General features: G+C 39.8%; 1 protein-coding gene across 22 annotated transcripts in view; it reads left to right on the top strand.

The window, feature by feature from the left end:
* Positions 1–14,466, top strand: part of LMO7 (LIM domain 7) — a 222,627-nt gene that overhangs the window by 159,029 nt on the left and 49,132 nt on the right. For 11 of the 22 annotated variants that reach the window (XM_045588711.1, XM_045588710.1, XM_045588705.1 and 8 more), the window contains exons 6-10: positions 547–660; positions 7,198–7,396; positions 12,089–12,341; positions 13,301–13,579; positions 13,864–14,055. In XM_045588711.1, coding sequence (XP_045444667.1) covers positions 547–660; positions 7,198–7,396; positions 12,089–12,341; positions 13,301–13,579; positions 13,864–14,055 — 1,037 coding nt within the window. The remainder of the gene's footprint in view (positions 1–546; positions 661–7,197; positions 7,397–12,088; positions 12,342–13,300; positions 13,580–13,863; positions 14,056–14,466) is intronic. The other 11 variants (XM_036459093.2, XM_036459094.2, XM_036459097.2 and 8 more) reach the window with 3 other exon arrangements.

Consider the following 14,466-nt stretch of genomic DNA (forward strand, 5'->3'; position numbering starts at 1 on the left):
GTTTAGAAACTCTAGATGATTATTCAATGTGGACTTATATAATATCTATAATATCCTACTTGTATTAGGAGAATTTCTGATGTGACAACTTATTAAAAACGTAAGAGCTCAGTACCTTTAGGAAAGCTGAGAATTATTGATTTTAAGTGTCCATTTCCTAAGTTTGTTGTTATAAAAATGTTTATTGCATTAAAAGTTTACCCCCCCGCCCCCCTTTTCATATGTACTAGTAGAATTCATGAATGAATACCTGTTGGGATCGAGCTTTTGGTCTGAGAATGTGCTCAGAGAATGCCTGAATGCCCCCAAATGGTGGCGACTGGAGCCTGCAAACTTGAGCATGTGCCCTGACCAGGAATCTAACTGTGAAATCTAGGAAGAGTGAATAACATTTTTAATGACTCTTTTCCTTAAAATTTAAAAGAAAAATCTATTTTCAGCCATAGATAGATATGCTCTTTTATCTGGAGTGCTCACCTGCTTTGCAGTTACTTGCCATAAGTAGACTGATCTTTTTGTTTTATGGAATTTTTTTTTTTTTGCAAGGTTTTGATAACATTGTACTGGCTGGGAAGAAAAGCACAAAGTAACCCCTACTATAATGGTCCATATCTTAATTTGAAAGCATTTGAGAATCTTTTGGGACAAGCTCTGACCAAGGTAAGGAAAGTATATCTGTATGAGAGGATTACCATAACTAATACTGTTTTCTCCTTTTCCCTCCCTTCCCCTTTCTGTTTTCCTTCCATTTCATTCTTCTCCTTCTGTAGAGCAAATGTGGAAGGTCTAACCATCCTTGCTCTGGTCTAGACTGGAATGCGTAGAGAAGATTGTTACTCATTGGCTGCCTTTGTATGCCACCACCAGGGAGTAAGTGAGTCTATTTCAGAGCAGTGTCCAGGATATAGGCATTTATCTCTTAATTCTAGCTAACTCGACAATAGGCATTTGTTTCCTTTCTTAGATACTTTGTATACGTAAATCTTCCTATGTTCATTATGAATTCAACCTGTAGAAGAAAGGTTCTTCAGGGTTATTAAAATGTATGAAAGCTACTCACTTTTTAAAAAATCGTAGTATTTTTTTTAGTCATGGAGGATTACCTCTAATGCCTATACTTCTGTATTTCCACAATTCTACATACTGCTTCTGTTTCCTAAGGAGTAGTGAATGCTTTTACAGTGGTGCCTCGCATAAAGAACGCCTCGCACAGCGAACGCTGCACACAACAAACTTCATTTCATGATTCATACAACGAACTTCGTTTCACACAACGAAGTCGCCCAAGCTTCCACGACCGCTTTGCCCGAGCTTCCACAACTGCTTCGCCCGAGCTTCCACGATCGCTGCCGATGTATTGCATCCTTCCTCGCAGGCACTGCAGGCAGTCGTTAGTCACTGCGCTTAACTTAAGCACGTATCTCGGCAATCGTTCTTCATTACGAATTAAATCACGCACGTATCACGGCAGTCGTCCTTTTAAGTTAAACTCAATATTTTTTTTATATCATGGCTTCTAAAAAAAGCAGGAAGGTGATTTCTGTTGAAATGAAACAGGAAATACTAATTAGAAGGAGTGAATGTGGGGTAAAACAGTGTGACCTCGTCAAAGAGTTTGGCCTCAGCAAGACCACCATTTTCACCATTTTGACAAATAAGGATGCAATCAAATCAGCCAAAGTAGCCAAAGGAGTATCAAAACTATTTCATGAAAAACATAGGTCTTCAATCCACGAGGAAATGGAGAGGCTATTAGCGATTTGGATTAAGGACAGGCAGGTGAAAGGTGACGTAACAACCCAAGATATTATCTGTCACAAAGCCAAGAGAATTTATGACGATCTAAAGAAAAACGTCCCTGGAAGTAGCAGCAATCAAGATAATGAAGAAGAATTCAAAGCCAGCAGGGGGTGGTTTTTTAGATTTAAGAAAAGGTGTGGAATCCACAGCGTTACTATGCATGGTGAGGCTGGCAGTGCTGACAAGAAAGAAGCAGAAAAGTTCTCTATTAACTTTCAAAAATGTATTAAGGTTGAAGGATACTGCCCACAACAAGTGTTCAATGCCGATGAAACGGGTCTTTTCTGGAAAAGAATGCCGAGCAGAACCTTCATTACAAAAGAGGAGAAGAAATTGCCAGGACACAAAGCCATGAAGGACAGACTTACCCTTATGTTTTCGTCTAATGCCAGCGGAGACCTCAAGATCAAACCTCTATTGGTTTATCACTCTGAAAATCCAAGAATTTTCAAGAAAAATAACGTTATTAAGTCCAAACTGCCCGTCCATTGGAAGTCCAATCAAAAAGCCTGGGTGACCCAAGTTATCTTCAACGAATGGATTCTGGAAACCTTTGCTCCTGCCGTGAAGGAATTCTTGCTGGAAAAAGAACTGCCGCTCAAAGCCCTTCTGATACTTGACAATGCCCCTTCTCACCCAAAAGACCTAGAGGAAATATTGCAGGAAAATTATCCTTTTATCAAGGTGCAGTATTTGCCACCAAACACCACATCCATTCTTCAGCCAATGGATCAGCAAGTTATTGCGAACTTTAAAAAACTCTACACTAGAGCCCTCTTTAATAAGGTGTTTGAAGAATGCGAGTTTGGTGGAGACAATATGACTGTCCGAAAGTTTTGGAAGGAGAAATTTGATGTCCTTATGGCAATACGACTTATACAGAAGGCCTGGGAAGAAGTGTCACAAAGGACCCTCATTTCTGCTTGGAAGATGCTTGTGCCTTCGTGGACCCAGGAAGAAGCAGTAGTTGATGACACAGAAGTGGTGAAGGACATCATCACAGTGGCCCAAAGGTTGGAATTAGAGGTAGAGGAAGAGGATGTAGAGGAGCTTATTGAGGAACACGAAGAAGAGCTGACAACTGAAGAGCTCCAAGCACTTCTGGTCCAGCAACAGGACAATGCTCAAAGGGAAGCGTCATCTGATAACGAGGAGCAACAATCAAACAATCAACCAATCCCAACTGCTGACATCAAGAACATCCTGGTCAAATGGAAAGCAGTTCAGGAGTTTACCAATGCCCACTATCCGGATTCAGCTGAAGCAAACAGGATCAACGATCTTTACTCCAATACTCTTGTCCGTTATTTCCGGCAGATGTTGGAGAAAAGAGAAAAACAAACGACTTTGGACAGGTTTTTCATGAAACCATCGGCCAAAAAGCAGAAAATGGATGAAGATGTGCAAGATTCGGTAGATTCTACTTAGTCTGTCTTAAAATTAAAAAAATGTGTGTTTTTTTTTAAAAAAATTATGTTTTTAGATGTATCTAAATAAAAATAATAACAAAAAATTTATCTTTTTTTATGTCATCTTAGCATATTTTATGCTACAGAACGAATTATTTTTTTTAACATGTATTGTTATGGGAAAACGCGTTTCACATAACGAACTTTTCGCATAACAAACTTGCTCCTGGAACGAATTAAGTTCGTTGTGTGAGGCACCACTGTACATGAAACATGCTATGGCTTTTTAAAATTAGAATGCTTTGTTTTAATGCTTTTGATTGTTTAAGGACAATTTGAGGAGAGTTGGGTGCCAGGTCTGACTGTAGTTTTGCCAAATAGTTGCTCCATAGGTTTTATAATGATGAACTGATACTCTACCAAGAAGGCATTTAGTATTATTCTCTAGCATGTAATAAATGTTAGTTGTCATGAATGGAAGATAGAAATGTAGACCAGGATGAAAATGATTACCAAGCCTTATATCTTCCCTAATCTTTAGTTTTGCCTGAGTTCAGCCATTTACATTATAGAAAGACTAGAGGCTCGGTGCATGAATTCGGGTGAAGATCTGGACCAATCGAGGCTGTCTCCTATCCTAATTGGGGCAGGCCGGTCAGGGGTAAGGACCTTGGAAGGTTGATTGGCCTCAACCCCAATTGGGGAGGGAAGGCTTGGGGAAGGGGCCAAGGGAGGTTGGCCAGCCAACCCACCCTAGTCAGGGCCAATGGGGACAAGCATGGGGAAGGGAGGGGCTGTGAGAAGTTGACTGTGGGAGTGCACTGACTATCAGAGGGTAGCTCCTGCATTGAGTGTCTGCCCCCTGGTGGTCAGTGCCTGTCATAGCTATTGGCCAGTTGTCCAGTCATAATGGTCATTTAGGCTTTAAAAAAAAAAAAAAAAAAATATATATATATATATATATATATATATATATATATATATATATATTTATATAATTATATAGCTTAGAAAGTTTCAGTCTTCCTTTTTGATGATGATAATGATGATGATTTTTATCCTCATCCAAGGATATTATATGTTTTTCATTGATTTTTAGATAGAGTGGAAGGAAGTGGAGTGAGAAAGGGACGGGTGGAGAGAGAGAAAGAGAGAGAGAGAGAAAGAGAAGCATTACATTGAGAGTATTACATTGTTGCCTCCTGTATGAGCTGACCAGGGCAGGGGATTGAACCTGCAACCCAGACACATCTCTTTGACCGGGAATTGACTCTGCGACCCTTTGGTGCATGGGCCAATGCTCTAACCCTGAGAGGGCTCATTTTTATTATTTTTGAATTGTAAAGAGTTTATAGCACTTTACTCAAATTCCTTGAAACAGTTAATTCAAGTAATATTTGAGATGTTATCATGTACAAGCCTTGCAGCAGGTGTTGGGAAAACATACAAGACAAAAGATCCCTCCTTGTGCAGTACAATTGGCTGCTGGAGACAGATGAGCAGATACGTGGAGGAGGTGGAGGAGGGTAAGACTGATGGAGGAACATGCAAGGGGGCTTTGGGCACGATCATAACTTTGCCTCCGCTATTTCAGCTAAGAAAACATCCAGTTAAAAACAATATCGGACTTTGGCCCCCGTGTTAGTGTTCTCTTAACAGCCCTTGGTCCTTTTTACGGCAGTCTGACTCAGGCTGAATAAGGCTGGTGCAGTGTATGTGCTGGGAATGCTCTTTTAAAGCTGTTTCCTGTCACCCATGGGAAATCGGAGTAGGTAAACATTTTTTATTAAAAAATTTTTTTTCAATACTTAAAAACTATAGCAGTGGTTTTATTCCATTATTATAGGGTGGGAATAGCCATAAGAGGCGTGTAGATCTGTAATCTTGTTTGGCATCTGTTTTGTTAAAAATCAAAACCATTGTGTTCTTCTAACTTTCCAACTTCAGTAGATAATGCTTAATGGCCAATCCATGATATCAGTTAAAAAACAAAACAAAAAACACTTGGGATAAGCTGTTGCACCTGAGTTACCCTGTAAGTTGGAGGTGACTCCGGTGACTTGTCAGAGTGAAGTCCAACATAACCAGGCACCAGGGTCAGACTCCGGTTCTTTTATAACTGTGGTGGCCTGTTATAAATAACTAACATTTATGAGGTCAAAAGTCATCTCGCTGTGTAGAGAGGACCCTATGGCTACACCAGTGTGTTTAAGAAACCTGATGGGTCAAAAGATTTACTTAAGCCCTACCTGGTTTGGCTCAGTGGATAGAGCATTGGCCTGTGGATGGAAGGGTCCCAGGTTCAATTCCGGTTGGGCACATGCCTGGGTTGCACGCTCAATCCCCAGTGTGTGGTGTGCAGGAGGAAGCTGATCGATTCTCTTTCATCATTGATGTTTCTATCTCTCTCTCCCTCTCCCTTCCTCTCAGAAATCCACTCAAAAAAAGAATTACTTAAAATTTTTAATCTTTTTATGTTATGAGATATATCTAGGTGATACCAGCATTAGGCTCAGCTTCCCCATATGCTTGGAAATAGGGTACAAGGTAGGTGCTTACATTTTCATGACAGGATGTTAATTCTAACACGTTTGTCTGGCATCCAAAGCATGTAAAAATCTCACATAGTTCTACTAGACTTTATTAGTTCTTTAAATACTTGTCCAAAAGCTCAACTACAGATTGACAAATCCAGCCTTAGCCAAAAGTATGCCTGAGGGAGCTGCTGATTATTCATTGTAAACATTCTTTTATCGACTTTTTCATGTTGAGAATATTTATAATATATTTATAATTAGAGTACAACAAATATATATCCTCTGATTCAATTATTAAAATTTTCCATATTGACTTGATCTATTTATGTATCTGTTCATCCACTTATGTTTTATTTACTTAATCATTTTAAAGTAAATTGCAGATATCTCACCCCTAAATACTTAGTATGCGTGTCTTAAGAATAAGATTTTTTATTTTTGGTGTTTGGAAATTCTTCCATATAGCCACAATATCTATTATACTTAAGAAAATTCATAAATGTACCCCATTATCTAAAACCATCTCTGTTTTAGCGAAGTCACCTGAAGCTAACATTCCCGACTTATACTATAATGACAGTTACATTCACCATATTAAAACATTAAGAGTTTATTACTCTGTATTAACTCATTAATTAATTATTACTCTGTATCATGACTATGTTACATTTACTTAAATACTAATTTTAAAAAGACCACTTGTATTTTGTTATTTACTTTCATAGATAAATGCTAATTAGAAATATTGATTTTGTGTAAATGTTATGTGATTTATGAACCTATAGTTATTGACATTTGCCATGTTTTTGTGCATCTCTTACATGAGCCAACAAATACTTAATTTAGATTCAGGAAAAGTATTTTGTATGTCAGCCAACAAGTCTGCTTTTCTTGGTTCAGATTTAGGTTTCATAATCAATGAAAATAGATAAATTCTGTGACATGTATACCTGCTGTACTTGCTCCTCTCTGTTTTAAACTTTTTGTTAAAAAATTCAAGTACTTTTTTTGTTTAATATATATCTCCTCAACTATTTGCTGAATGTAGGATGGTTATAATTAATTAATTTATCTTTTTTTTGGATATCAAAGTACAGGTTGATTTTTCTCTTTAACTCCATTCATACTTATTGCCAGATAACTCTAGATAATAATTGATTTTAGTAAATTTAGTTAGTAACTTTTTGTATTAAAATGTCTCCCCTTCCTTACTTTTATTTAGATTGTACTACTTTATTAAATAATAATGAATATCTCTTTGGTGTTACATGAGGACCAACTATTGTGGGAAAGCAGATTTATCTTCCAATTTTTTAAAATCAGATTTTTATGATTAATAGGTTGCCCCCCCTATCAAATGAAGCACAACTTGAGTTATGCAAACAAACAAGTAATGACTGACTGCAGTTTGGGATTTTATGCTAATTTATTCTCTAAAATATTCTTTTTAGGCACTTGAAGACTCCAGCTGTCTGAAACGAAGTGGCAGGGACAGTGGGTACGGAGATATCTGGTGTGCTGACCGGGGAGAGTTCCCTGTGCCCCCAGGCAGCCATAGGAGAGAAGATTCCTTTGAAAGCTTGGACTCTCTGGGCTCCAGGTCCTTCACAAGCTGCTCCTCTGATATCACGCTGAGGGGTGGGCGTGAAGGTGAGTTGCATTTTTTATTTACTTTTTGTTAATCCTCACCCGAGGATATTTTCCCATTGATTTTTAGGGAGAGTGGAAGAGAGAGGGAAAGACAGAGAAAAAGATCCATGTGACAGAAACACATAGATTAGTTGCCTCCTGCATGAGCTACAACCAAGGCTCAGGCTGGGGAGGATCCTGCAACCAAGGTACACACCCTGACCAGTATCAAATCCAGGGACCCTTTGGTCCATAGGCCAATAATGCTCTATCCACTGAGCCAAACCTGCTAGGTAAGGTGAGTTGCATTTTGGCTGGCAGTTTATTTTTCTTTGTTTGCATATTAAGAAGAAATTGGGAATGAGGAGAAAAATGAGGTGAAAACTATCGAGGCAAAAATTTCACCAAGAAAATAGAGACTAAATTGTAATTTTTTATTTTTTTAATATTTTTATTGATTTTTTAGAGAGGAAGGGAGGGAGGAAGGGCAGGAAGGAGGGAGGGAGGGAGGGAGGGAGGGAGGGAGAGAGAGAGAGAGAGAGAGAGAGAGAGAGAGAGATAGAGAGAGAGAGAGAGAGAGAGAGAGATGTGTGCGTGTGACAGAGAGAGAGAGAGAGAGAGAGAGAGAGAGAGAGAGAGAGAGAGAGAGAGAGAGAGAGAGGGGCATCATTTACCAGGACACTGACACAGCAATCCCCAGCGTTGGGGCTACTGCATGCCCCACGCTGGGGATTGAACCTGCAACCTGGGCATGTGCCCTAACTGGGAATTGAACCACGACCTCCTAGTTAATGGACTGATGTTCAACCACTGAGCCACACTGGTTGGGCTGAAGTATAATTGAAAAAAAATTTTTTTTTCCTTCCTCTCTGTATCACCACTAGAGGGGTATTGGTTTCACTTTTTCCTTCTTCCCATTTTCAGAGAAGACAAGAGGAGAAAGTTAACTATGATCTGTTTTATCAGTGATAATGTATTTTGATTATTTTCTTTTCAGATTCAGGGTTAATAATCTGTGCCTATGAGGCCTGCTGACTGGTATACTTAAACATAAAAGAGATTCTAAAAAATTTATTCTAATTCCTGAGTTAATTTCTTTCTTCCCTTTTCTTACTTTCCCCCCAAAATATTTTTTTTAAATTCTCAAGAAAAAGAACAAGAAAGACATCTTTTTAATGATCTCTAGGAGAAGAAATGATCGATACCTATCATGATATCACATTATACTAAACTTTGATTAAGTAACAATATAAGCGTGGTGTTAGAAAACATCCTTTGATTTGTAAGGGTCAGAGCTAATCCAGGACAGTGTAAGCATGAAAGGAACATGTTAATGAAAGTCATCTGTTTTGGGAAGGAAGCTCTTTTCAAAATGTCAGTGTCCTGGTCAGATCAGTTAATTAAATGCAACTCTTACTCCTATGGATGTTGGTGGTCTGATAAACTTCTAAATGTACACCTCTAACAATTCAAATTGGGCTAGATTGGAACCATGAGAAAGTTGCTTCAAATATTTCTGTGCTTCTACCGTTAATGTGAAAAAAAATTGAGAGTTCTGGTTGTGAGTTTGTACTAGATTGTTAGGAATTTTACTTGTTTATTTTTATTTTTTTAATATAAGTGACTTCTATAACATTTTTATTATAAAAAATTTCAAACATCATTAAAGTTTGGAAGAATTTTCCAGTGAACACCCCATGTACCCACCACCTAATTCTACCAAAACATTTTATTATATCTGTTTCATCACAAACCTATCCCACCTCTCCCTGCATTAATTTATCCTTCTTATTTTTTGGAGCCATTTCAGAGCATATGACACTTGTTCTAAATACTTTAGCATGCAGGTCATTAACTAGAGTTCAATCTTTATTTGTTGTTCTTAGATAAATTTACATAAATGAAAAGTACAATAAATTTGTCTTTCAAAAATAAAAATCAGCAAAGTGTTAAGCATGGTCACAAAAAAGTGGCATTTAAAGCTAACAATAAAAAATATAAATGGCTAGGGAGGAGTTAACCTTTATAATTACTGCTGCAGTTGTTGGCTGTTTGCTATGTAGGTGTGACACTTTCATAGTCTAGATGAGTATTATAATAGTTTTAAAAAAATGAGTCTGATTTATAATTTAAGTAATTAAAGCTGTAAAAACAGGCTGAAATTCTGAGCTCATTCTATTACTCTGTCCTGACCAAAGAAGCGAAAACATTTGAAGTTTAAATTTACATCTGGCCAGCAAACAGGGAAAGAGAGGAAGATTGAGGCACTGTGGGATATGCAGACTTGAGACAGTTCAGTTGCAGTGGTCCTGTGGTGTGGAATCCAAGTCTCCTCCTGGTGCCTGTCCACGTGACCAAGAGCAGAGGGCCACTGTGACACAGTTTTCTGGTCTCGGAAAAGGAGTTACCTTCTTAAAGAGTGTGGAAATGAAGACTTGGTAATTAATTGTAACTAGTGGGTAATAAAAAAGCCTGAGGGTCACCAGGATGATAAACTTTTTTTATGATTACTATATTAAAATTCTGCTACCCAACAGGTTATAGTCCAAAATTGATGATTATCATAACTTAGGATAATGTTTTCATGTTAATAGAATTGCAAGGTTAAATTCCTTAGGTTTATATGAAACTCCCTATATCAAGAATATTTGCTTACTCTAGAGAGCATTGTACTAGACTAAAAAAAAAAAAAAACTTTAAGAATTCATAAAATGAACATGATGACTATAGGTAATTAACACTGTTGTATTATATACACGAAAGTTGTTAAGAAAGTAGGTCCTGCCCTAGCCAGTTAGGCTCAGTGGATAGAGCACCAGCCTGTGGGCTGAAGGGTTCCAGGTTTCGATTCTGGTCGAGGGCACATGCCCGGGTTGTAGGCTTGATCCCCAGTAGGGGTGCAGGAGGCAGCCAATCAATGATTTTCTCTCATCATTGATGTTTCTATCTCTCTCTCCCTTTCCATTTCTTTCTGAAATCAATAAAAATATATTAAAAAAAAGAAAAAAAGAAAGTAGATCCTAAGAGTTCTCATCACAAGAATTACTTTTGGTCTTTTTTTTGTATCTGTATAAGAATGATGGATAACTAAACTTATTGTGGTAACTATTTTTATAATATATTTAAATAAAATCTGTATACCTTAAACACATACACTATTGACCTGCCAGCATGGCTCAGTGGTTGAGCATTGACCTATGAACCAGGAGGTCATGGTGCATTCCCCAGTCAGGGCACATATCCAGATTGTGGGGGGCGTGGGGGGCGCGTGAAGGAGGCAGCCAATTGATGATTCTCTCTCATCAGTAATGTGTCTCTCTCTCTCTCTCTCTCTCTCTCTCTCTCTCTCTCTCTCTCTCTCTCTCTTTTTCTTTGAAATAAATAAAAATATATTAAAATAAAAACATATACCCTATTGTATGTCAATTGCATCTCAATAAAGATGGGGAAAATACTCCTGAGTAGAACAATCTCTTTGCGTATTTAAGATTTTACATGAACAAATTTTGGGAAGCATTAAGACATTTCTCTCATTTCCAAAAAATGTACTGTTTATGTAGGAGGTGGTAAAAACAAGCGAAGCACCAGATGATTGACCATAAATCCTCCTGATGAGAGCTGGTTAAATGTCTCCCATTGTGCTGCCTCTCCTTCGCCCTGTTCAGGTCTCCTGCTTACATAGCTGTGTGTTAAACCACTTCCGGTGGCCAGTCTCCCTGTTATTTACTGTAGACTCCTGCCAGGCCGGAGGGAGGAGAGAAGACCATCTTCAGCTCAGGTTAGCCCTGCAGGAGCTCTGCTCTGTGTGCTGCATACGTGCAGTGCTCAGGGAGTGTGCCTCAGAGAGGCCTGGTGGGAAGCAAACCACATTAGCGAACTTTCTTTAGGAATCTGCAGAGGCAGGAAGGACAAAAGGGCAGGAGAGGGTGACAGTTTGGCCTGAATCTGTAGCAGTGTTCTGTACCTCTTCTCTTATCTTTAAAAGTGCACACCTATTTAGTTAGTTTTAAAAGAGTGGATTGTATTTGTAATGATCTGACTTCGAGGTGTAGTCTTTTGAATTTATGTTTCACTGACTTTGTACCAAAAATGTAATTCCCGTGGCCACCCTTACAAAAGCCTGGCTTCTGTGTTCTCATTAACACGTGAGACTTGACATTCCTATGGGACGTTACAAGACATTCGGTCTTGTCGCATACCAAACGTGGGGGGTCTCAGAATGGTCTGCTGACCCCCTTTAAGGTCTTTTGGTCTTTTGTGCTTTCTATTTCTTTCTCTGTGTCCTCCCTTACTTCTCGCTTCACAGAAATTTTAGATGGTTGCATGCTTTATTTTAAATTATTGTCTCTCAAGGATTATTTTTTACATCTCATTTTAAGTGTGTTTTATGGACATGTATTATTAGGTTTTATTGACATGTATTCTGTCAACAGATTTGATGAGAAAATTATATGTGCAAGGAAAGTCAAGAAGAAAAGGGTTTCAGCTGTAATTTGGGACTTTTTCTGCAAAGAATGTACAACAGTGAAAGAATGTACCGCAGGCGCCTCCAGTATGCAAAGCAAGTCCCTCCTAATGGATCTTATCGCAACTTCATGACCAATTTCTAAAAATATTTCCCGCAGTTAGCAGTAGGGAAAGACGAAGCGGGCATGCTGTGTGGGTTTCAGCGAGACGAGTAATCTGGAGAGTAAAGCCTTTTTATTTTTACAGGTTGCGAAAGCGACACAGATTCTGAATTTACCTTCAAAATGCAGGAATATAACAAAGATGATATGTCCTATCGGAGGATTTCGGCCATTGAACCAAAATCTGCTCTACCGTTCAATCGTTTCTTACCCAATAAGAGCAGACAGCCGTCCTACGTGCCGGCGCCCTTGAGGAAGAAGAAGCCGGACCGCAATGAGGATAACAGAAGGAGCTGGGCCAGCCCGGTGGGCACAGAAGCCGATGGGACGTTTCCAAGGTACTGGGATGCGATCTGGTGGTTGAGCTTTAAAATGTCCTGTGTTTGCAAATGTGCTGGGATATTGAAATGTGGTAAAAGGAATGGTCCTTAACCTGTATTTCATAGATAATATTTTACACTTCATTAATGAAAATTTCCTCCCCTACCCCCCCCCCCCCCCCCCGCCTTGTATTTTTAGTCACTCGTATCTTGAAGATATGTCTTCCATTTAAAATTGTCAGCATATGATTTGCTGGTTTTATTTTTTAGATGCCTGCCTTTAGCATTGTTGGTATCTTGCAGCTTACAGGGTGACTTACATTATTCCTTGGGAGCTCAGCTGTGCAGCTGTCCCCTCCCCATCCCCCCCCCCCCCATGTTGATTTCTCATCAAGTTAGCAGAGCAGAGTGTGACTTTTCAAATCCAGCTTCCTATCAGAAGGAGGCATGTGGTCCTGAAAGTGGATCAGATGCCGAGGATGAGCAAAGGTTGCCTTCCTGTGGTTTGGATGACTTAGCCAACCTTAGATTCCAAGTGAAAAAGAAGCCAGAGAGTTTCATCTCAAAACCTCTCCCTCCTAACTCTTGTTCACCATTATTTCCTCCTGCTGACCCGGTAGCCACCCACTGGGCTATGCGCACTGACGGGGTCAGAAAAATTTCTCCTGGGGCCAAATGTCTATCCTGTTGATTGCGTTACATAAAGTAACCCCCCCCCCCCCCCCCAAACTGTTGGCCAATTGTCTCTTTGTAGCACCGATTATTGTCTTTGGCCCTTGTGTATCAGGCTATTCTCTAATTAAAATGAGGTGCTGGGATGCTGCCGTGACTATCCTAGGGACATTCATGAGGAGTAGGGAAACTAATTTTGCTTCATTCGCAGTGTGATAGACTTTGGGAACCAGGAAGCATGCCTTTTGTGTTCTCTGTCACCCGTTGACCATGCAGTATCTTAATTGGTTGGATGTTTTGAACAGTAACGAGAGGAGAATTTGGGGCACAAGTGTGGAGAGCTGGACAGCAGTACAAGAAACTTCAAACTCCTTCTGTTACTTGGAGGAGGAGGAAGAGAGGACCAGCACCCCCGACACTGTAAAGGATGACCTTTATGTGCGAAAGCTAAGCCCCATCATGCCAAGCCCAGGGAACACTTTCGATCAGTTTCTTCCCAAATGTTGGATCCCAGAAGATGTGAACTGGAAAAGAATAAAAAGAGAAACTTATAAACCCTGGTATAAAGAATTTCAGGGATTCAGGTTTGTCTTCCTGCCTGATTCTGTCAGTCTGGTATTCCTTCAGTGCCCTGGCTGGGTGCGTTCTGTGTGTGCTTTTCACGGAAGAGACTGATTTCCTTCCAACATCTATAGAACCTCTATAACTGGGCGGGGGGGAAAGAGTCATTTAAATGTAAACGTTGGGATCTGGATCCGAACATGTCCTCCTCTAACCATAGTCATAGCTTGACATTATTTAGTTATATTTTTTCTCCAATTCTTTGTCTTCTTTCCTCTCTCCTTCCTGTCTCTGCCTCCTTCCACAGTAGAAGGATCCCAGACTTTGAGGATGAGGATTCAGGCTCTGACAGAAGCTCTGACATTTTTAGTTGGATGCAGAGAGCAGAGCGTAGGCTAGACGGCACCTGCCAAAGACGTTCACTCCTGATGGAAGTAGCCAGGAGCACACGGGACACCCAAGCAGCCAGGAGAGCCAGTGGTGCTTCGGAGCAGCCCAGGTGTACCTGCCTGCATGAGCCTTCCTGCTTGGAGTCTGGCATGCAACACCCGGCCGGCTTCTGCTGCACCATTAACCTCTGACCGTGACTTGTTGAATCATGAAACTGTACTCACTTAATATTTAGTGTAAAAGCATTATGTTCAGCATATTGCTTTCTGTGCAGGCATGTAAGCTTGGAAGTCTATAGGATTAAATGTTCTTTAGCAGAGTCACGTATAAAATAGAATAGAGTGATATGTGGCATAGTCCGTTCTTTTGGAAAACCATTTCTAAAAGGCCTTTGGAAAAGTGGACCACCCTAGCCGGTTCGGCTCAGTGGATGGAGCATCTGACTGCAGACTGAAGGGTCCCAGGTTCGATTCCGGCCAATGGCACATGCCAGGATTGCAGGCCCGATCCCCAGTAGGGG

The sequence above is a fragment of the Pipistrellus kuhlii genome, unplaced genomic scaffold, assembly GCF_014108245.1.
Source record: "Pipistrellus kuhlii isolate mPipKuh1 unplaced genomic scaffold, mPipKuh1.p scaffold_m20_p_3, whole genome shotgun sequence".
Taxonomy (NCBI): Eukaryota; Metazoa; Chordata; class Mammalia; order Chiroptera; family Vespertilionidae; genus Pipistrellus; species Pipistrellus kuhlii.